This window comes from Neurospora crassa, linkage group IV (genome assembly GCF_000182925.2).
Source record: "Neurospora crassa OR74A linkage group IV, whole genome shotgun sequence".
NCBI classification, from domain to species: Eukaryota; Fungi; Ascomycota; class Sordariomycetes; order Sordariales; family Sordariaceae; genus Neurospora; species Neurospora crassa.
Genome location: NC_026504.1, coordinates 3213053 through 3234581, shown reverse-complemented (window position 1 = coordinate 3234581; position 21529 = coordinate 3213053). Strand labels below are relative to the sequence as shown.

At 52.2% G+C, this 21529-nt stretch overlaps 8 protein-coding genes and 1 non-coding gene across 9 annotated transcripts; 4 read left to right on the top strand and 5 right to left on the bottom strand.

Moving 5' to 3' along the window:
* Positions 1-293: 293 nt before the first annotated feature.
* On the top strand, positions 294-2384 carry NCU04475 (lipase B). The gene has a single exon (XM_951951.2). It carries the CDS (start codon positions 1062-1064, stop codon positions 2295-2297), a length of 1236 nt encoding a protein of 411 aa, XP_957044.1. The 5' UTR covers positions 294-1061; the 3' UTR covers positions 2298-2384.
* A 201-nt stretch (positions 2385-2585) lies between these two features.
* NCU15172 lies at positions 2586-2672 on the bottom strand. The gene has a single exon. It is a non-coding gene; the product is annotated as a tRNA-Ala (tRNA).
* A 654-nt stretch (positions 2673-3326) lies between these two features.
* NCU04476 (hypothetical protein) lies at positions 3327-5220 on the bottom strand (the record flags this gene model as incomplete). The annotated part of the gene is made up of 2 exons (XM_951952.2): positions 3327-4721; positions 5007-5220. 2 exons carry the CDS (start codon positions 5218-5220, stop codon positions 3787-3789), a joined length of 1149 nt encoding a protein of 382 aa, XP_957045.1. The 3' UTR covers positions 3327-3786.
* Positions 5221-6137: 917 nt separating this feature from the next.
* On the top strand, positions 6138-7681 carry NCU04477 (hypothetical protein; the record flags this gene model as incomplete). Its single annotated transcript, XM_951953.1, has 3 exons — positions 6138-6663; positions 6761-6795; positions 7073-7681. 3 exons carry the CDS (start codon positions 6138-6140, stop codon positions 7679-7681), a joined length of 1170 nt encoding a protein of 389 aa, XP_957046.1.
* Positions 7682-8065: 384 nt separating this feature from the next.
* Positions 8066-10393, bottom strand: NCU04478 (phospholipase D active site-containing protein; the record flags this gene model as incomplete). The annotated part of the gene is made up of 3 exons (XM_951954.2): positions 8066-9752; positions 9848-9954; positions 10031-10393. 3 exons carry the CDS (start codon positions 10391-10393, stop codon positions 8066-8068), a joined length of 2157 nt encoding a protein of 718 aa, XP_957047.2.
* Positions 10394-11144: 751 nt separating this feature from the next.
* NCU04479 (LAP2) lies at positions 11145-12946 on the bottom strand. Its single transcript, XM_951955.2, has 3 exons — positions 12546-12946; positions 12286-12480; positions 11145-12209 (listed from the first exon to the last, which is right to left on the bottom strand). The coding sequence occupies exons 1-3, from the start codon at positions 12747-12749 to the stop codon at positions 11400-11402; spliced, it is 1209 nt and encodes a 402-aa protein (XP_957048.1). The 5' UTR covers positions 12750-12946; the 3' UTR covers positions 11145-11399.
* A 1049-nt stretch (positions 12947-13995) lies between these two features.
* NCU04480 (hypothetical protein) lies at positions 13996-15596 on the top strand. The gene is made up of 2 exons (XM_951956.2): positions 13996-14061; positions 14128-15596. Exon 2 carries the CDS (start codon positions 14340-14342, stop codon positions 15420-15422), a length of 1083 nt encoding a protein of 360 aa, XP_957049.2. The 5' UTR covers positions 13996-14061; positions 14128-14339; the 3' UTR covers positions 15423-15596.
* On the bottom strand, positions 15571-17984 carry NCU04481 (mitochondrial ATPase). Its single transcript, XM_951957.3, has 3 exons — positions 17539-17984; positions 17376-17459; positions 15571-17287 (listed from the first exon to the last, which is right to left on the bottom strand). The coding sequence occupies exons 1-3, from the start codon at positions 17807-17809 to the stop codon at positions 15975-15977; spliced, it is 1668 nt and encodes a 555-aa protein (XP_957050.1). The 5' UTR covers positions 17810-17984; the 3' UTR covers positions 15571-15974.
* Positions 17985-19451: 1467 nt separating this feature from the next.
* Positions 19452-21372, top strand: NCU04482 (hypothetical protein). The gene has a single exon (XM_951958.3). It carries the CDS (start codon positions 20321-20323, stop codon positions 20954-20956), a length of 636 nt encoding a protein of 211 aa, XP_957051.1. The 5' UTR covers positions 19452-20320; the 3' UTR covers positions 20957-21372.
* The last annotated feature ends 157 nt before the right edge of the window (positions 21373-21529 follow it).

Genomic DNA, 21529 nt, shown 5'->3' with positions numbered 1-21529 from the left:
CTGGCTGGCTGGCTGCCTGGCTGGCTGGCTGCATAAACTTGTTTGCTTTTTATGCCTACTTCTATAGAGAATTGGACCTAAGCTTGGAAGAGCTTGCGAAAAGATTCACGATAGTTTCATGTGGTTCTTCTCTCTTCTCGGTTGTTGTTCAGCGGAACGCATTCCGCGCCAAGATATAAGGGGGACTTGACCAATGTGATGCAGCCGTTCGGGGGCAAGGTGGGGAAAAGATAGATGCCGTTTCATCTTCCGGAGATTCGAATCCCGTTCCCTCAGGACGTTCGAGTGTGTGTGTGACTATTGTGTGACTATTGAAGCAGAACATGCTAGAAAAAAACATGAGAATTGAGAAATTGTCTTGGCTCTCATAAAAGCTTCATGCATTCCGTCTCTCTCTCTCTCTCTCTTTCTGCAGACCTCGGCAGGCTTGGGGTTTCAGCTCGTGTTGCGATCTTGGCTGACCGTGCACTTGTGGGATCTTCGGTTCTGGATTTCTTCATCCACGAGGCTGGTGGGGAACGAGGGATGATCACTTATTCTTCAAGTGGGCATGGCTTGCGACTGCAACCTTCCCCAGACTTTTTAGATCACGGTTAGCGTCTCTTTAATTTCGCAACTTGCCGGACGGTGTGGGAAGAGCACCAGCCTAGATACTCCGGAACCCCAAGGGGTATGTCAGGTTCCGGTGTGAATGGTTTCGAGAATGGGAAGGGATTCACACGCATGAGGTCATTGTTGCTGGAATCCTCACCGATTGTGTACCTCACCCCTTCTCCATGCGGAGAGTGCCAAGTGCTAGACCGCGGCTGTAATGTATAATTCCCCATCGACAGAAGAAAGGAAAAGGAGGAGGGATCGATGCCATTGCCAGTTGAGATTTACAGCTCGCAAGCTAGCCCGGGATACGGCCACTAGGACGTTTGGGGATCCCAGGACCTGGGGACTCGAGACACTGATATATAATCTGGTGCTCTCCTCAGTCTAGTCGCCAGACCTAAGCTCGATAAGTCATTCTCAATTCGCAGCTTACGAGACCCCCAGGGTCGACGAGCTTATAGAATATGATCTTTACCTCCAGTCCTGCGGTGCTCCTCAGCACCATCACTTTGTTCGCTCAACTCGCTTTGGGCCTCCCCACAACATCCGAACCGGTGCACCACGAAAGTGTCCGGGCTATCGGAGAGCTTTCTCACAGGGACGAGTTACACGACGCCGGCGTCGTCTGGAACAAGGTCGTTCGCCAGTCACCCCTAGTCGCTCCTACCGACCCTCGCGACAGCTTCAACAACCAGAACCCAGACGTCCCAGGGGTTGGCTACCCTCGGTCCTCAGATGCGGATCCCGCCTTCACCATCCCCGAGGCGAAGCTCCGCTCCGCCATCTACCTGCCCTCAGGCTTCAACTCGTCCACCAACCGCCAAGTAGTCCTCTTCGTCCCCGGAACCGGAGCCTACGGCCACGAATCCTTCGCCGACAACCTGCTCAAAGTCATCACCAATGCCGGCGCCGCCGACGCCGTCTGGGTCAACGTGCCTAACGCCATGCTGGACGACGTACAGTCAAACGCCGAGTACATCGCCTACGCCATCAGCTACGTCAAGGCGCTCATCGGTGACGACCGTGACTTGAACGTGATCGGCTGGTCCCAGGGTAATCTGGCCACGCAGTGGGTGTTGACCTACTGGCCGAGCACCGCCCCAAAGGTGCGCCAGCTGATCTCCGTCAGCCCGGATTTCCACGGGACCATGTTGGCGTATGGGCTGTGCGCGGGCAACTTCGGGAAAGTTGCCAAGGCGGGAGCGCCCTGCCCGCCGTCGGTGCTCCAGCAGTTGTACAGCTCAAACTTGATCAACACCCTCAGGGCGGCGGGCGGCGGAGACGCGCAGGTGCCCACCACCTCGTTCTGGTCACGTCTCACTGACGAGGTTGTCCAGCCGCAAGCCGGCTTGACGGCGTCGGCGAGGATGGGAGACGCGCGCAACAAGGGCGTGACGAACGTGGAGGTGCAAACGGTCTGCGGACTATCGGTTGGCGGTGGGCAATATGGCCACTCGACCTTGATGGCGCACCCGCTCGTTGCGGCAATGACGCTCGACGCGCTGAAGAATGGAGGGCCCGCGAGCCTAAGCAGAATCAGGTCGCAGATGTTCAGGGCCTGCTCGAATGTGGTCGCGCCAGGGTTGCAGCTCACAGACAGAGCAAAGACGGAGGGACTCCTTGCCACTGCGGGCGCCAGGATGGGTGCTTTCCCTACCAAATTGTTGAGAGAGCCGGCCTTGAGACAGTACGCAGCTTGAGTCAACAATATATGTAACTAGAATTGCGAGAGAATCCTGGATGCGATGAGTAGCATAGTATTTGTGAAATTTTCGAAATGTTTTGGGAACAATTTCAAGACTTATACCAGTGTTCATAAATACCCCGCCGTGACATGCATCTCCCCGTCAGTATACAACCCTAGCATCGCCGACACCCATCATCCTCTGTCTGTCACATCTTCACATACTAAAAAGAGGTGTGGGATTATGATTGCAGAAGGAGATATTCGCAATGAAAAAAAAAGAAGCAAGGAGGAGCAAAAACAATGGACTATACCGGATTTGAACCGGTGACCTTTCACAAGGCGCATTGCACAATGCGAAGCGAAAATCATACCCCTAGACCAATAGCCCTTTGAATTGTTAGTAACTTGTTCAAATCATGAAACTATATTCTGTGCTCGCCCCGGTGCAGTGTAGCCTCCCTATGCTGACATTGTAAAGAAGGGGGGCAAGACAGCGAAGATGGTGGTTTCAACCGTTCCACCGCTTTCAAGTCAAGATGATACCTAGAGAGAATGACAAATCCTATATAGCTGGCCCTGCGAAATCAGCCATCTATACTTCATCTGTCATCGGTTACAAGGTCCTTCATGCCTGACCCGTTCGGCATCTTTTCGGCTTGCGTGCTCCAATTCCACGTTATTGCACGGCCCCACCACGGCCCGGCCCGCCCCGGCTGTATCCCGGTGCGCTCAAATCTCGGCTGGCAAATGGTCGTTAAGAATAAGAATGGATCGAACACGTTACGGTCCGTACATTACACTTGAATACGCTCTTGTCACGCATCCAAGCATATGTTTCCGATCACTTCGGCTACGGACAGAGCATATATGGAAACTTGGCATGTTTTCAAGTTCAGGAAAATCCATGGCGATGTCGTCCTGAGAAAGATATCTAAAATTCTTGTTTCTTGATACTCTCCACAGCTCGCATGATGGTAGACTGTGTGTGCAGACAGACAGAAAGCTCTTCTTTCCGCGCTTACATCGTCCATTGAACATCTTCAGTGCATCCATACCTCGTATTTTCTACCATAATAATACATTGCATGCTGAACTGAACCACAAGAATGTTTCGACAGCATGCTATCCTATTCGAAGAGCGCGAATCCCACGAACCGTTTGATACCCAGCTCAGACCAACCAAAACGCCGAGGAATATGACCCGTAACATCACTCTATCACGGCAACAAGGGGGAATCAGAGAGTTGGTTCGGACTGGAAGTCGACCGTCTTGAAACAGGTGGTGATCGGGATTCGGCGCGCAACGATCCGTCCTCAATGGATGGCACAATAGGTTTGCCAAGGGGTTCCATCAATGAAGCGCCGTCACCGTCGCTTGGAGCAGACCCACATGTCGAATCCTCAACGGCCCATGCATTTCCAAAGACAACCGGCCACAGATCTTCGAATATGACGGCAGAACAATCCTCGATATCTTTGATCAGGCATTCACCAAATTCGCCCTACAAATTCCTGGCTGGTGATTTGGAGCCATCGTCGAGACGATCCGCTTCCTCTAGATCGCCAGTATCGTAAGGTGAGATAAACTTGTCCCGATCTCCGTCATGCGCCTGACACCACTGTTGCCAAGAGTCAAGAAACCCTTCCTTGCTCGGAGTGATAGTGAATTCGAAACAGTAATCAAGATAGTCGCATAAGGCCGAGATGTGGTAAGGGTAGATTTTGACTCCCAGCAAATGTACGAGAACGAAGGTTCCGTAGTGACCCGGTGCTGCCTGCCAATCTTCGTTGTTATACAACCAAATGTTTTCCAAGATCCGCCGCTCATCTGCCGCATTGAATTGAAAATTCAGGTAGCGGAGATTGATTGGCTTTTCGATTTTCCTCCTTTCTATCGCCCACCGAGGGTCATTATCGGCACGCGTAATCCAAGGCAAACCGAGGAGAAAGGGAATGGTGCAGCCAAACATCTTCCCATGCCCTTCATAGCGCATTTCTCTTTCCAAGACCTGAACCGGCTGCAAGCTCTCAATTCCATGATCAGCCCCAAATGCACGCGCGAGAAATGGGTTGCTAAAGTCGGTGATCTTGATACCAGGCACCGAAGGTAGGTTATTGCGACGTGGATCAGGGTTGCACACCCCAACATTCTCCAGCCTCAATTTGTCTAGTGCAAATACAATGTCACGGCCGGTGACATCCTCGAGATTGAGGGGCGATGTTCTTTCAGGAGACCATGACAGTGCCGCAATAATCGCCGTCCCAGGAATAAAGGGGATAAGTCCTTTGGTTAGGACAGCCAGGGATTGATTGATCTCCTCTGCACCGAACATACCCTTCAGACTATAGGATGCCATATACACGAAGTTACTCATCGTGGTCACGGGAACATCTCTCGGGGTGATAACTTGGTAGTCGGTGTCAAACACTTCCAGACCTCCACACATATTCCAATATTGAATTATTTCCGGGTTGTGGACAAAAAGCGATGATGAAAACGCACCATTTTCTTCGAGCCGACCCTAACAGCAGACTGGATTGGTACGGTTTCTGACTGGAAAGTAAACAAGGCGACGGTAATCAGGACCCGGGCGTTGGCTGTCGTTGAACTCGTGTGCAAATTCAAGGCAAAGAGGTGACCGGGGTGAGTGTATATCTTCGAATTCCACAACATGGGAGCTTGAACACCAGCCAATCTCTGACTCGTGGCCGCACCACATACATGGCACAGTTGCTGGCCTGTCGCACATGACGCACACATTCATGACTTTAGAGAGTAACGGATCCTCGGGTATTATCTCGTGCTTGATCTCAATGACAAACTCCGACTCAGTGTAGATCTCGGTCGTGACTGTAGCGCAGCTAGAGCTGCTGATCTTCGACACCGAGGTGTCCGAGACGTAGTCGTCAGAGACCCGTGCGGATTCGTCTTCCATTTTCGACTCTCCAGACCTGGGAGATTCACTAGATATCTTGACACGCTTTCTGACGGCTCGTACACTTGAAGCGCTGCTGGGGGTATCCGCATCAACGGCCTCAATAAGCGATGGCGATGATGTCAGGGGTCTGCGTTTTCGTTTGTTATCGCTCTTTGGGCTCTTCGCGGGAGTAGTTTGGGGTGACGATGTGGATAGTATGCCTGGGAGACACCCGATACTCCAAAGGATGCCGTTTGAGAAAAGAGGATACCTTAGACAGATATTGAAATGTCTGGATTATCGTCTGTAGCAAGCCTTTGCCTCGAAGAAACAACCGAGTACATTGTAAGTGGAATGGGTATGTCAGGTGGTTTGACTAAGACTCAAAGAAGGAGGGATTGAGCGGGAAATATTCTGTTTACCACAAGAAGTGAAAGAACAAAGCAACAGCAATGGATGACTGCCCGGTTCCGATTGCTTGTGCCTTCCCAGATTATGCAGAGCTTCAGGTTCCTGTCATCCTACCCGAACGTATCCCTCCACAGGTGTCTGCAATGCTGTGAGTGGTTGGTCGGTCCTGGCAACCTGGAAAAAGGTAGATGGGAAAGGAGTATTTATGTGCTACACCATATTGGGTACCTTGATAGATAGAGGTTGGTACCTACCTCTAGGGTCCAGTTCTCAAGAGGCAATTGGCCGATTGCCCACAAGGAATTGCTGCAGCGAAAAATTCAAGGTTGATCTGTTCCTTCACCTTCCTCTCACTTTTTGTCTGTCTGACCTGTCTTTCCCTTCTTCTCGTCGTGAAAGTAAGATATTTTCGCAAGTAACCAAGAACAATCGCTCGTTCACCGCGCTCCTACCTCTACCTTGACTTTATATCCAGTCTCATCTCTGATTTAATTTCCTATACCTACTCGTTATCTCAAGTCGGCATGTTGGAACGCGGAAATAGGCACTCATCAAGCGGCGCGACTATTATCTCGAACAAATCGGCCATAGATTCAGATCCCATGAGTTTTGCCGCCCTGGAGGAAGAGGATCCCTACCTCCCAAACCTCTGGATTCGTGATGTGAATCTCACAGACGATCAGGAGCTCGTCATGGAGCATTTAATCGCACATCTAAATCACCCTCGCGTGGTGTCACTTCAAGCCACTGCTAACGCTCTCAACGCGCTGATGCCATGGAAGACCGTGCCAGAACACCATATGTCGTTCGACACGACGACGCGTTCTCTGTCTTCCAGCGGTATGCAGTTGGAGCACCCAGCCGCAAGAGTGATGCGAGAGTTCTGGTGCATATTCTTCGACGTCGCGAAGAATATACCCTACTGGCATCCTGCCCAAAAGAGACTCCAGAACCTCATCAAGAAGCTGGCAGACCTCTGCGATGCAGATGTGAAGGTGGAGAAGAAGGAGTGGATGACTCGCGAAGGCGATGGTCCTGAAACACTGGCATGTTTATCTTGCGCCCCTCTCTATGTGTCTTTCTCCCCTTTCGTTCTTTTCTTCACATACGTCTCATCGATTGCTGACATATCTTGCCATATTTACAGCCCTTTTGCCGTCTCACATGGCGGGAGCCCTTGCCGTACTTCTCGGACTCTCTCAATAAGTTTGTCCTACGTGTGTTCCCCCTTACCTCAACTCTGACAATGTTCTTCGAGAGTGACACTCGACTGACATCTGAGCCGTCAACAGCCTACCCACGCGACAAAAGAGATCAACAAGTCATGTGGCACTGGATTAACTTCTCTTCGTTCCAAGCTCGAACCGCAGCCACAGGCCTCCACAGAATCATTCCCTGCGCTACTTGGGTGTTGCGCGCTGCTCTCGAAGATTTTCACCCGGCCACCATCGAACTGTAGGAGTGCTTCATGGCGTCGGCCGCGGAGTGGATGAAATTTGCTGCGCATCTCTTGTGGCAGCAGGCGCTCGACTGGGACAACCCCGCAAGTGACAAGTCCGGGAAGAACTCGTCCTACATCTGGGACTTGGGCTCGCCAACCGGTGTCATGTACGGAGGGGAGTCGGGAATGCACATGGATCGGTGGATGTATTGGCACGCCACGTTCCGCAATATCATCAAGAAGTGCAGCAACCTAGAGGAAGCAAAGCTGGTGGTTTACTATGCGCAGGTATCGAAGACTGCCATGGACCGAGTTATGGGGGCGCCGGAGCCTAACACGGTTGGAGGTGACCTTTCAAAGAAATTGAAGAGCGAAGTAAGGGGCTATCTGACTAGCGAGGATCTCATTGCGAGGGGTATTGCTGGTATTCGCCTTGGTATTCCCGGTACTTCGGAATATGACGCTGTTGATGACGTGATTGAGGGTATTGCTAGTCTCACCCTTGAGGCTACTGTGTTCAAAGAAGAGGCCTTTCGAAGCGAAACGACTTCAAGCAAGAAATCCAACGTGAAGACCGAAGCGGTTGCCAAGGGCAAGCTGGTCATCAAGAGCGAAGTCTTGGATTGACGGATGCGGTGGTATCCTGTCCGTTTGTGGGAGCTTCGGAAAGGAGTATGATTCTATTGAAGCTTCTCGGTTATCCTCTGTGTCTTGTACTCTTTCTCTTCGGGTTTTGATTTTCTTTGTGGTTTTCATCACAATCTTTAGGGTGCGCTTTTCCTTTGGTGTGGTCTCATCAGGTCTTTGAAGTCAAAGACTCCTCTATTGAATAGGGCGGGTATCCAAGCAGAAATCTGTCTCCTTTTCCAATTTAGTACACAGTCCCGCAATTTACCAACTTTGCATACTTTGCTGAATCCAATACCCCATGTCCAGCCATTGATCCACGACCGTACGAGAAAAAGGTCTACTCGTCACCCAAAACACACCTCATACTTCCTAATCACAACTCTAAAACCCTCCAATCCCCTGAACCCTCTTCACCGCACCCACCGCCCCTTTAGCCCATCTCTTTACTCTCCCACCCGGATCAACGCCAATAACCCCATCCGCCTCTTTCCCCTCCGCATCAACCCACATCCCTTTCTCCTTATCCAACGCCCCGTATATCGCCGTGTTCTGATTCCTCATAATCCCCTTCATCCACGTCCCACAAACCTCTTCACTATCAATCATCACATTAATCTCCTGGCTATGAAACCAGCTCTGCGTGTCCTGATTCCCATTCCCCATGATGCCCACGTGCCCATCCACAACCATCAACTTGATATGACAGCTCCTCAACCCCTTGGACTGCACCAGCGGTTTGGTCTGGTCTTTGGCCACGTACCAGTAATAATGCAGATTCTGCCTCGTTCCAAGTGGGAGTGACGAGTATAGCTGATGTGCAATCATTTCGTTGTGACCGTTCTGGTGAGGAAGCAGTTCGCCTGCGTCATTGTACCCAAGACATACATAGCAAGTGACTTGGACGCCGCGGTTGCAGGCATCAAGAATGGCGGGGAGCAAAGGAGCGGCGTTCAGAGTTGGGGTCTGGATGAAGACGGAGTGGGTGGCGTTGCGGAGGGCAGAAAGCCAGGCGGCATTTTGCGGGTTGGAGACGGAGGAGTGGTTCGGCAATCCGTAAGGGGCGCGGTTGACTAGGGCCATTGGTACTGCCTCGGGGTGTTGGTTTCGTTCTTGAATGGAGGCTTGGTGATGAGGAAGGAACAGATAAGGAGTCATTTTATTGTTTGGGTCAGTGACCGGGTCCGGGGCAAGTGGGTCGGCCGTGAAGTTGGGGTTGCGAGTGTGGTTGAGGAGACGAGTGACAGCTTGTAGGTGTGTTTCGATAACTCTTCTGCCTGGATCGCGTTTAGATGCTAAGGAGGTTTGAACACGGGCGACTTCGGCCGCTATCGAAGCGTCATAGTGAGGCTCTTCGGTTGTGTGTCGGGGAACCTTGGGAGTAACAGTCGGTTGAGTGGTCGTCCCAGTGGTGGGTGGCTCTTCGGTCACAGCAAGCCTCTTCACTTCCACTTTCCTTTCAATCTGGCCCACCCCAGTTTTTTCCACCTCCTTCTCCCTCCCCCATGCCTCACTCGCCGGCGAATTGACACACGGCATCCCAGGTTCCAAGTGCTTGTACCAACTAATCATCGCCATATCCCAAAGCGAATCCACCACTGGCCCCTCCAAGTGCGTCGCCATCTCCAGATTGTCGTTGTCCTGGATGTTATTGCTCTGCAACACTGCCACGCGCCTGTCCACCACCATGTACTTGGCGTGAAACGTGCCCATGATGGGCATGTGATAGTTCATCACTTGCATGTCGATAAATGGGATCTCGTCTGGATGGGGAAGACCGACGGTGGAGGCGTCGGTGTAGGTATCTGGAGAAACGATCTGGTGGGGCGAGAGAAGCTGTTTGGGGGTTCCGCGATCGTAGAGGACTTTGAGAAATATCTTATTCTTTTGTGGCTGGGACTCTACGCCAGAAGATAAGTGGGCTTCGGAGGCAAGACGTCGGTTGAGGTCCCTTATGGCGTTTGTTAGGTAGGTTGAGGCAACGCTTGATTGCCAGTAGTTTGTTGCTAGAAAGATTTCGTGTTTTGCGCGGTAGATCAGGTTGGCCATGTGGCGGGCTATGTCGGGGATGCTTTCAGGTCGATGGTTAGTTAACATCAACAGCTTTAAGGACGTGCTAAACGTTGCTCCAGAAATAGGATGGATTGCGTTGACAGCTTCACGTACACGGAGATTATCGTCAACGGAACAGTACCGCAGGTCCCCAAAAGCGGCGGACTGACCATACCCCTGAGGGGATCATCGTCCAGTGTGCAAAGTGCGTCGTGATATATCTTGCCACAGAAGTTGTCAGCGGTCTCCTGTGAATCCCATCAACCATATATGATGCCAAAGGAAGTGATTAAGTACCTGCAAAAATAGTTCACTCGGTTTCTTCCCTCCCCACTTCCCACACTTCGCTGCCCGATCAAGGTGTTCCTGGGCCAAACGAGGCGAATGAGGTGGCGTGGGTGGTGACTTGTAGTAAGCTGTTGAACCCTGGCCATTACTACCCTCCTCTTCACTGCCGCTGAAACTCCCCTCTTCCTCTTTCTCCTCCTCGTCGACCCCTAGAGACCTCTTCTTTAGAGCATGCCGGCCGTATAGTTTGTCCCAGGCAGCACTGGGGGAAAGACTGGGTTCTCTTGCGAGGAGTGAAGAGACGGTCTCAGAGGATGTGCAGAGGTCGAGGATACGATCTGAGATGTGATCTGGAAATTTGGATTTGGTCATAGTGGAAATGTTCGTGGAATATTTGTGGAAGCAATATGTATGTCGCTCAGAGATACAGAAACGGAGGTTGATGATTTTGGTTACTTAGTTGTGTAGTAGGTGTGCAATGATGATCAAGATGAGAGATGGAATGTTGGGACAATGAGTCCTCCGGGCATTGCAAGTTCTAGCTTAGTCTCCGGGAGTAGCAAGGGAACAAGTCCAAAGAAAAGCATGTCACTTGGGGCTATGGGCAGGTGTCATGATGAACGAGATCAGTGCACTTTCAAATTGCTCGGGGCATTTGCTCCTGGCAGGACATGTACCCTGCAATGTGTGCCTTCCCAACCGTTTCTGATACATTTCAGTCCAGTACCTGCCTGGAAGATGTTGAGAACCTTGTTGGCCCGAGCGCCAAGACTTGGTAAAAGTACGTCCTTCGAACTGACTTTCACAATTCGTCCAGAACACATAAAGCAGAGGAGATAATGAAAGGATTGATATGGCCCGGGGCACTCATCTCTCCAAGACCTCTCAATGTTAGCAAGATCTTGTTGTCATGGACGACCATTCGCCTGAAAGGTGAAAAGTCACCACCAACACCGACTTGTTGATGACGTCAGTGGTTGGGTGGATGGTGTCGGTTCCGAGTCGGCACGGGTGCGTGCGGGGAGTGAGGAACAATTACGCAGAATGTATGTGGACTCGGACTGACCCAACTCGGGACGACCGATCTTCTGCGTTCAAGTGAATGCAGTTTGTTGAGGATGAGCGCAGGATCCCTTATCATGGTAGGTAGTGTTCGAAAAGTCTGTGCGAAAAACCAGGCGTTGGGAGCAAACTGCGAGACACTGAGCAATGGCTCAACGCCCGGAACCAAGTTAATAATCATGTTCATCCTATCTGCCATTATTCATAACCATCCATAAACCCAAACAAAACATGGGTATTCCCAACCCAAAACCGCTCTTATCCCAAATGGAGCTGCGCTATACTATATTGACCCTATGCCAACTTGAATACCTCACTAAAGATCACCGTGTCCCTTCTCCAACTTGGCAAAGTCGGCAAAGGCCAGCTCGTAGGCAAAAGCCAGAGTCATGCGCGCGTGCTGAAGCATATGGTCGAACGAGAGATACTTGATGAGATCGTCGGTAGTATGAATGTGGTTGTCCGAATACTCAAAAGCAGACTCGATGACGAAGGCCGAGGGATATCCAGCCTTGGAAGCAGAAGCGTGATCAGAGCAGGCATAGCCGCACTTGGTCTCGACGTAGGGGATATCGCAGTATTCGACAATGATCTTCTTGATGAAATCAGTCAGGTTTGGGTCGACATAGTCGACGATAACACCGACACTTTCCACCTCACCGGCCTGGAGGGTGCGGGATACGAAGCCGGTCATGTCCTGCTGGAGCATGGCCTTGACGTCCCTTCGAGCCTTCTCATATGTGGTGAAGATGGCCTGGCTGCCAAGAAGACCACCCTCCTCGGCACTGTACCAGTGGAACTCGATGGTGTTTTCGTGGTTGCCCTTGATAATGTCCTCGGACTGCAGCAGCACACGGAAAGCCTCCAGGATAGTGACGGTACCGCTGCCATCGTCGTCGGCGCCAGGGGCAGCGAGAACGGAAGGAAGCCAAAGGTTGATCGAGTCCTGGTGCGCGCCGATGACTACGGTGGCATTGGTCTTGCCGGGAATGGTGGCAATGATACTGTTCTGACCCCAAGCATGCTCGAAGTGGCGAGCAGTAACGGTATCGTCGGCGCCAGCGGCCTTGATGGTGTCACGCACTTGCTTGAGGAGCCATTCGCTCGATTGACGTCCGCTCTCGGACTATGGACATGCCGACGTTAGCTCATCATGTCACGAGCAATGGATTGCCTTGATAAGCCATGCTGCGCGCACATACCTTGTAATACCGCGTGTGGAAAGAGGTGAAAGTGGTGAGATGGTCTTCCATCTCAGTCTTGGACAGGTTCTTGAGCAATGGCTCGAGGTCCTTCTTCTGTGTCGGCTTCTTTGGGAAGACACTCTTTTTGTAGGGGCGCTTGTTGAAAGTACCGAGCTCGGCATGGTCGGTGATGTCGAAGAAGCGCTGGCCATTCTATAGACGAAACAGCTGTTAGCACTTCGCCAGATGATTCCCGGCCCCCGACAAGGTTCACATACACGTCTGAGTTCCCACTTCTCATCCTCCGTAACCCATCTGGTGTCTCCGGGCGAGAGCTCAATGTGGTACTTCGTCGTTGACTTGGGCTCCTCAGGAATGCCATCAGGGAAGAGCATGACGCGATTCTGCTCGGCCTGCTCAACGAAGCGGGCGCTTGCCGCGGGGAGCAGCAGCGCAAGAAGCGATGCGTTTGAGATCTTCATTGTAGCTGTTGGTGAATGTTGCGATGGTGTTTGAAGTGTGTGTTGACTTGGTTGATGGATGAAAGAGGGAGGAAACTGAATGGGATGAAGAGGATGCGCTGCGACGGAATGGGAAAGAGACGGGACCGGGTCTCACCGCGCGATGGGACCTGGGGACCAACAAGGTGCCTGTTCCAAGGCCGGCCTGGGGACTTGACTGATGTGTCATGCATCCCCTCCCGGTGCCTGCCGTTGGCCCGTTTCGGAAGCTGCTTTGGGTATGTATCTGATAAGGCCCCGATAAGCACTCCGCGCGGGGATGCTCCACTGATGCCCCTGCTGCCTGGGGCGGTCAGGGCGGATCTGCCCCTGCCAAGGCGCTACCTAGTGACGAACCCGTGGTTGCACTGGTCACTGCACGCGTGGCTCTCCACAGGCCTTGCATCAACTAGCAAAGCAACTAACAAAACTGAAGAGCAATTGACGAGACCTCGAACTTCACTTGCAGGCTTTAGAGGGTTGAAGTGGTCCAGTCATGTGTTATTCTCTCATTCAACTCTGGTTCAGTCATATGTATAAGACTGTGTATCTCACGACTCTGCTTTTTGCAAAGTGAATTGCGGCTGAATCACAGCTGAGATCCGACCACGGCATTTCTCATAGGCGGACGGAATTGTATTCAAGAACATGGTGAGCATCCCTTCTTTTTCACGGGCCAAGCACTTTTGTCTCTACTCTCGTTATCTAACTTCTCATGTTTACTTTGAATAGGGGCTGCTGGAGTTTCATTACTCGTGGGTACTTTGCTGTCTTTACAATAGATGAACAAGTGGAAAGGACGATACGGTATGTTCAGGATCAAGGTGGCAGATAGTTCGCTTATTTCGGCGGAGACCAGGGCACCTAACCCTCGACTGTACGAACCGGAAGCCAGGACCGAGCCGTCAAGATAGGGTTTTCGGTCTCCGCTTGTCCGCTGTGGCCCTGTACAAGTACACTAATATTAGAGGCGGGATGACACTAGCAATGACTTCATTCCTCGTTATAATTGAGCATTATTCGACGCTAACTCCCCGTTTAGAGTGGGGTGAAGCGGAGAAGCGCCATGGCGTCCGAGCTCCGAGATGCTTATGAGTACCCAGAAGGCTCCTGAGAAGCTCCTCGGACGGACCCGAAGCGAAGTAGAGGAGGGTACGGATGACAAAATGATTGCATCCTCTTCAGTCTAAGGTAGAGGTATCTCTTTCCATTTAGCAACCGAGCTGGTCTTTCTGTCATCAAGATAGGTACAAAGTATGTGGAGACCTATCAAGGCAGGTGGAGCTAGAGGTAGGTCTTACACAACTTAATAACAGAGTTGGGGAAACAGCAACTTTGACGTGAACCGAATAAACTGTAGCATCATGCATGATTATTAGGGGCACACAAATTAATATCATATACTATCCGAGAACTGCTACCCCTCTTTACCTCTAACTCAGTTCTTCCCAGTCTTTCTCCCGTCTCTTGATCAAAGTCAACCTCGACCCAAGACCAAACCAAACAGCCTACACCCCACCGTTCCACAACACCAACGAGAAGCAGACACTCATCTATAGCCAAGCCACCACCATGTCCTCAGCTGAGGCTTTCCCTCCCTCCATGGGAAGGGGATCGGAACACGCCAACGATAGCAACAAGACCGCCAACGGCAAGATCGCCAGCAAGCTGAATGACAAACACCCCGCCGAACCTAACAGTAAACATGCCACCTCGGAGTCTCACGGCAAGTCTCACACCAGCGAGCCCAAGAGCAGCAGCAAGAGCAGCACCAGTGGCGGCAAGACCGCGCCGTCCTCCTCCTCTTTGAGCTCCCGGAACCCTCAAGACCTGATCCAGCGAGGCGTGTACAAGTCCAACCTGCTGGGCACCGCCACCTTCATTGGCCTCCGCGCGCTCGACCCGCTGCTACAGTACAAGTTACTCGCGGGCGACTGGGGTACGCGCCTGCTGTCCAAGCTGAACATCTCGTCGATCCCGCTGTACGACTACGTGTTGGAGACGACCACTGCGGAGGGGACCAAGGCGTCCATCATCCGGCACCTCCCCCTGCCGCGCCTTTTGCTATTGCTCATGTCTGCGGGATCCAGTCTCAAGCAGATCTACTGGCTTTTGAGTCTATCTCGCGAGGAACTTACCCCTACTGCGGCGGTGGAGGTGTCGTTGTTCAACACGGTCGTCAACACCATGGGTTCTTTGCTGTTGTTGAGCACCTCGACTTCGGCCGCCCTCTCAACCCCGCGCATCACCATCCCCTTCACTTTCAACTCAGCCACGGGCACCTACATGTCCCTGCCTCTGCCTATCGCCCTCGGCACGGTCATGTACGTGACGGGCATGGCGATCGAGACCCTCACGGAGCGCACGCGCAAGAAGTTCAAGGATGACGAGGCCAATGAGGGCAAGATCTGCCGCGAAGGGCTCTGGAATAAGGCGCGCCACATCAACTATGGCGGATATACGCTGTGGAGGGCTGGGTACGCGATGGCGGCGGGCGGCTGGATCCCGGCCCTGGGCGTGGCGGCGTTCCATATCTGGCACTTTGTTAGCAGGAGCACGGTGTACATGAGCGAGTACATGCAGAGCCGATATGGAGAGCAGTGGGAACGATATAAGAAGGAGGTTCCGTATTCGTTGTTTCCTGGTCTTTACTGAACGGCAATTTCGTGGTCTCGCTGGAGGGGAAGAGGAGGGAAGTCAACCGCTCGGGGTTTATCTGTGTGATCGGTTATGTAGACTTGGGCGTCTGTGATGGCATAGTGGTGATAGTGTGATGTAAGTAAGTTAGCCCTCAGGGCTGAGTGGCGGTTCAATATTGAGGGTTTCTAGTACTGTCTCTGTAATAATGCTGTATTATTGGAAAGATTGTAAAAAGTGTCCAAGTCAACCTTCATTATCTGCCGTAGCAAAGCTTCACGTCTGAGTGGACAGCATGCTATTAAGACATAATAAAGCTAAGTATTCAAGACTAGCCAGAGAAACGACACCAAAGTCCGCTGCCATCAGAATTAGCGCCAAAAAGGATCCAAAAAAAAAAAAAAAATTAAATGAAGGACGATAACCACCAATGCATGCTTTTTTTTCCAAGTCTCATGTCTCTTACAGACGAGCCGCGTGGGTAATGTAAGTGGAGCGACGGTCGCCCTGTCTTTCGGGGTATCGATTCTTTTAACCAAACAACCGCATCTCTTCCTTTTCCTTGTTATCTCACATGCTGTCTTCCATCTGCCTACTCCTCGTCTTCGTCCAGCTGTCATGCTCAGGTTTACCACCCTTGTCCTCCAGACCCATACCACGCTCAACCCACATCTTGCTGCCCATTTCAGTCAAGCGTGACAGCGCACGCGCGAACGCAAAGGCTTCCTCGTCGCCGCTGAACAGGTTAGACTTGGAGAGCTTGTCGGCATTCTGGTCGAGATCATCCATCATGTGACTCATCACATCCGCAACAGAATGCGTCTGGTCCAAAGCCTTGCCCTGCTTCTTGAGTGACTCCTCAATCTCCTGTCGGGAAACGAACAATTCTGTCAAGGGCACGGCTGCCGTCAAGACGAGTTTGGCGTGCGACTCGTAAACGGCGTCGATGAAGGTGATGAAGCGGCGGGCCAGGTCGCGCTGACGGTAGGTCATACCGGGGATGTCGGTGACAATGAAGGCGTCGTACGAGCGCATCAGCTCAATGTAATCGGCAGCACCTGTCGGTTGGCCGATCAGCTCGTCGAAGGTGAACCAGGCGCAACGGCCGCTGACACGAGGGACGTGGATCTCGCGGCCCCAGACAGTTTGCACCTCGGGGTGCGGCTCGGGGTTTTCGGGATCGCCCAAAAAGCGGAACCACTTCTCGGCGTGGGAGGCTGCGTGGGCGTCGAGCGCGGTGTGGTAGACACCGGAAGGAGGACGGGGGATCTTGCGGTAATCGGTGTTGGAGTTCAGGTTGATGACGTGCAGCCGGTTCTTGAGCAGTTCAATAGCGGGGATGAAGGACTCGCGCTGGACACCGTTTATGTACAGCTCGTCGGGGTGTCGGTTGGAGGTCGTGACAAGCACAACGCCGTGGGACATGAGAGCCTCGAGGAGGCGGCGAAGGATCATGGCGTCGGCGACGTCGGTACATTGAAACTCGTCGAAACAGAGAACGCTTCCCTGTTGGGCAATGTCGGCCGCAACAAAGGGAACGGCGTCGACATCGTTGCCGTATTGCATCTTGATCTTGTGGAGGCGCTTGTGGACATCCTGCATAAAGTTGTGGAAGTGTATCCTCGTCTTTGACTTGATGTTATGGGGTAATGTGTCGTAAAAGAGATCCATGAGCATGGTCTTGCCGCAGCCAACATCGCCATAGAGGTAGAGCCCCCGGGGAAGGTTGGCAGGGATTTCGGCAATGGCACTCTTGGACTTGCCACCGAAGAAGGAGAAAAGAGACTTTTGCGGTTTTAGAGATTCGAGGGTCGGGTGGACGACGGGAGGTGCCGCGTAATTCCGGAGTTCTTCGTGGAGATGCTGGAGATTCTGGATGATTCCTGTTTGTGCGAAGATGAGGCGCGTTAGTTGGCGGCTGCTCTTGTTCCGTCTATAGGTTGAGCTTCCAAGTGTTGCATGCTCACTCACCTCTTTGATGGTCGTCATTTCGTAGCTCCCCATTGGCAACTCGACGGTCGTATTCTTGGATGGGGCCAAGGTTTTCTGGGTTTGCTGTGGACAGGAAAGAGTCAAATCAAGATCTCACATTACGGGAGTGATGGCGCCGGTAAGAGGTCCGGGTTTGGCTAACCATTGTGAACAGCGGCTGCGGCGGTAGCAGTTGTCGCTCTCCTCCTTTGGCCAGCGGTAAATGTCGCAGGGAAGATGATGCGGGCAGCAGGCCGAGCAGCATGTGCCAAAGCCCGCGACTCGTTGACGTTTCTATGTCCGCATGCCGATGTACATTGTGTGCGCCGGGGTGTGCTGGTGTTTGTGATGATTCTCGCAGAACGGGCAGTCGACGACCGAAAGAGGGGTTTCGCCGTAGTCGGGAGCCCGAGCGGTACACTGGTCACGCGCATCTTGACCAACCGGTTGGCTTCTACTATCACTAATCGGGGAGTGGTGAGAACGAGGAACTAGAGGTGGCGGGATGACACCGAAAATGGAGATCACCAAGAAAAGCAAAAAAAGACTAAAGTATTGAAAAAGAAATCTAAGGAACTCGCAGCAGCGAGGAATGCATGATACGGCGTGTGTCAATGTCGGTGGGGAAGACGGAATCGGAACAAACGGCAGAATTGGTTCAGGACTCCAGCAGCCATCGAATCGGACGACAAGGCATTCACGGGGTTCGGCCTTGTGGGGACGGCATCTTTGAGGCTTGTGATTCTAGAAAGCCAATGAAGGAGGCAAATCCTCTACAAGGGAAGTGTCAGGTCGTGTTTTTATTGGTCATGCTGAAGTCAGATTCAGATCATGGGCAATCAGAGTCGTGAATGCAGCTCTGTCGGGCCACAGATTTCTCAGTTGTCTCTGGGTCACAACGACACAAGACAAAGTTGGTGTATGTGTAATCGATAAAGTCGAAATAGTAAGAAGTGTTGGTGATGCTCCAAGAAGTTGGAATTCTGGACAGGGGCAGGGGCAGCATGGTCGGAGAGAACGGATTTTCATCGGGATCTTGTTGTCCAATTGTAGTGTGGACCATTTAACGACCGTTACCGACCCGTGCCTCAGGTCGCCCCCATTTTTTTTTAGAATCGAGTCCCTGTTCAGGGGAAGGCGTGGCACGGCCCGGGTATGTAGCGCGCTGACAGAAGGCGCTGTACGCTGCGGACCTTCAGAGCCTCCCGTCCTCCGCTGATATCGGTGCCACAGCAGTACGTACCTACCTCTACACTAGAGTATTGACCGCAGCAAAAGCTGCCGCGTGATAAAAGGTGAAGCTCAAGTGGAAGTTCTCCAACATTCAATGTGCGGGGTCGGTCTGCCATCCGGATGGAAGGAATGAACCCTTCCCGTCCGTTCGGCTTGTGGAGAGCCGATGGGGTGATGCCATTGGCTTGGCAATCTTCATGAACCTCCACTTATCACGAACTTTTTGTTCACCACCATGTCGTTGTCTCGAGATGCGATTATCCCAACAGCAACAAGGCCGCTTTTCGGCAGCAACTTAAAACTTTGTCATGGCTTCACCGCGCCGCCTCGGATTCCACACGTTACGGGCAGCAACGAGCAACGTCTCCGGCTTACATTTTACTAATGAGTGGCATCAGCAACATGATCACGCAAACAAATCACGAGCGTGATGCGGTCTTTTCTCTTTTGTTTTACCATTGACGTTGCGAACAAAATAATATCGATACTGGAAGCATCTTTGACGTGGCTCTTGTTGCGGAGTTGCCAGACGCCTGCGTTTCGACCACACAGACTACCACATCATCACTGGCACATAGAGGTACCCATATTGCTGTTGTTGAGATAAACTCGCCGGTACTGATCCTTTAGGCCTTTTTACGTCGTGCTGGATACGTTGTCTACACTATGTGAAGGAGGACGATCAAGGGTCTTATTGGTGTTCCTGAAGCTACATGCCATGCGTCAAGCACAGTATTAATACTATTCCGCAGAGAGATGCTCGCCGTCGTTGATCTTCCCCGTCGATATTTTCCACCGTACAGATGTTTGTTAGATATCAGCTCACCTCTATGTATACTCCGAGATACACTCAACTGATGCCTCCGGTTTGCGGACACACAAGTTGGAAAGACCCTTACGAATACGTATACACTAGGTATCGACTCAGGGTCCCGGTTTAGATCAGTGACGATCTCACCCCGGCCTATACTGGTTCGGGCGGCGCCTTGTGCCTATCATTGCCGTTGACGGATATCCCCATCAACCTGGCAAACCTAAAGCACCGGTACCGAGCCTCATCGCAACACTTTCCACCCAGTGGATACTACTCTGATCATGGAGTACTACTCTCCAGTAACTCCGAAACATCCAACAATCAGTAATAAGACCTCGATAGCGGAGTTCGTGAGAGTTTGACCTTTTTCATGCTTGATGTGGCTGAGAAACTATCAACTTCTACTGCTACATTCCGTTGCGTTCTCACCTCTGCCTGCAGAATTCTTGGCTCCTCCCGACTTCAACTCTCGAAAAACTTCACCATCGCCGTCCTGTTTGCGTGGAGGCTGGGGCCAGTCGGCGTACGTGTGGTCCTGGCAACATTATCACAGTCACTTGATCGTGCATACGCGATGTTGGCACTTCTCAAAACCCCCTCACGAGTCCTCAACAGTTCGGCATTGTCGGCGTGGCTCCGATGACGGAAGGGGATGATGATGATGATGATGATGAAGGAAAAGAGTCAGAATCGAAGATTCACTTGGCGTTGTCTGCATCACTAGGAAAAATCTATAAGTACGACAAGGCTCTTCGAGGGTACGGCGATATTCTCATCAGCATCATCATCAGCTTCTTCCTTCATCCAGCCTCTCACCACCAAAGCCAGACCCTGAAGACATCTCCAGCAGCCTTTGCGACCATATCACACCCGAAATCCCCAAAAGCCTCTTCTCAAAATGCTCTTCTCCACAGCCCTCCTCTCTCTCTGCGCCTTTGCCGCGGCCGCTCCCCTCACGCCTTCTGCCGTGAAGACAGCCGTGAGCCCTGACGGCTACACCTACATTGTCGAATCTGAGGCCTACGTCGCGGACACTTTCACCAATAGCGACGGACGGAACGTCACCGTTCTCGTCCACCCTGCCCTCAAGCGCTCCATCGACATGGACGCCTCCGGGCAGTCCCTCAACCCCGGCACCCTCACCAAGCGTCTTGACTGGAACGACGGCGCTCAGTACGCCGACTCCTGTGGCGCCTCGTCCTACATCAGAAAGACGTCGGGTAACTCACCCCTCGTCTCCGACTGCGCCTCCATTCGCGACTACTATGCGGGGCACCAGGGCCGCTATGTCGCGTACTGGACCGACCGGGCGTTCAACAGTGGCTATTGCCGTCTGGTCATTACGAACACTTGTGTGTTTGGTGTCAAGAGCAGCAGCGTTTATCCTGTCCATGTCGGGAGCAGAGACATTTCTGATCTTACGAGGGGCTCGATCGACAAATTCCAGAGCAACAGGCGGGTGGGTGCTGAGGGACACATGAACTGCAATGGTGACCAGCCTACTAGCGTGGACTGGGCTATTTTCGCCAACTAAGTTTGGGGGGTAAGTGATGCAGGAGATTCGGGTGGATTTTCACTCGCAAGGTAGACGGATTGAAGGCATAGACCCGGCTTGAGTCGGGGATGTTGGAGGGGGAAAATGAACATGGGGTGTGCCACTGGACTTGTGCCGTTCAACACGCGTGCAGACAGGGTTGGAATCATGTCATGGGATGAGTCACGAGGCGAAGGTTGAGAGTGTGACCTAGCATTGGCCAAGCTACGTCGACACTGAGTTTTTCTTCACACCTGTATGTGATGGGATGAACCGGTTGTGGCATCCCACACTTGATGGTTTCACGAGTTTTACGAGGACGGGCAGGGATGGATCTGGACACACTCTTTAGAACATTATACCCTTCAGTTTGAGAGCCGCCAATAGGGCGAAGATTTATGCAAAACGTTTTTGCCATTGACTGAGCACTTCATCCCAACCCTTACCAGTTTCGGGGCTTAGAGTAGGTGCATGAGACTCACCTGCTTCCGCACCTTCCCGTTGTCCGTTGATGTAATGGTGAACACTACTTGGCTGATCACCTGTCGTGTTGAGATCTGTGGCTTCTAAACG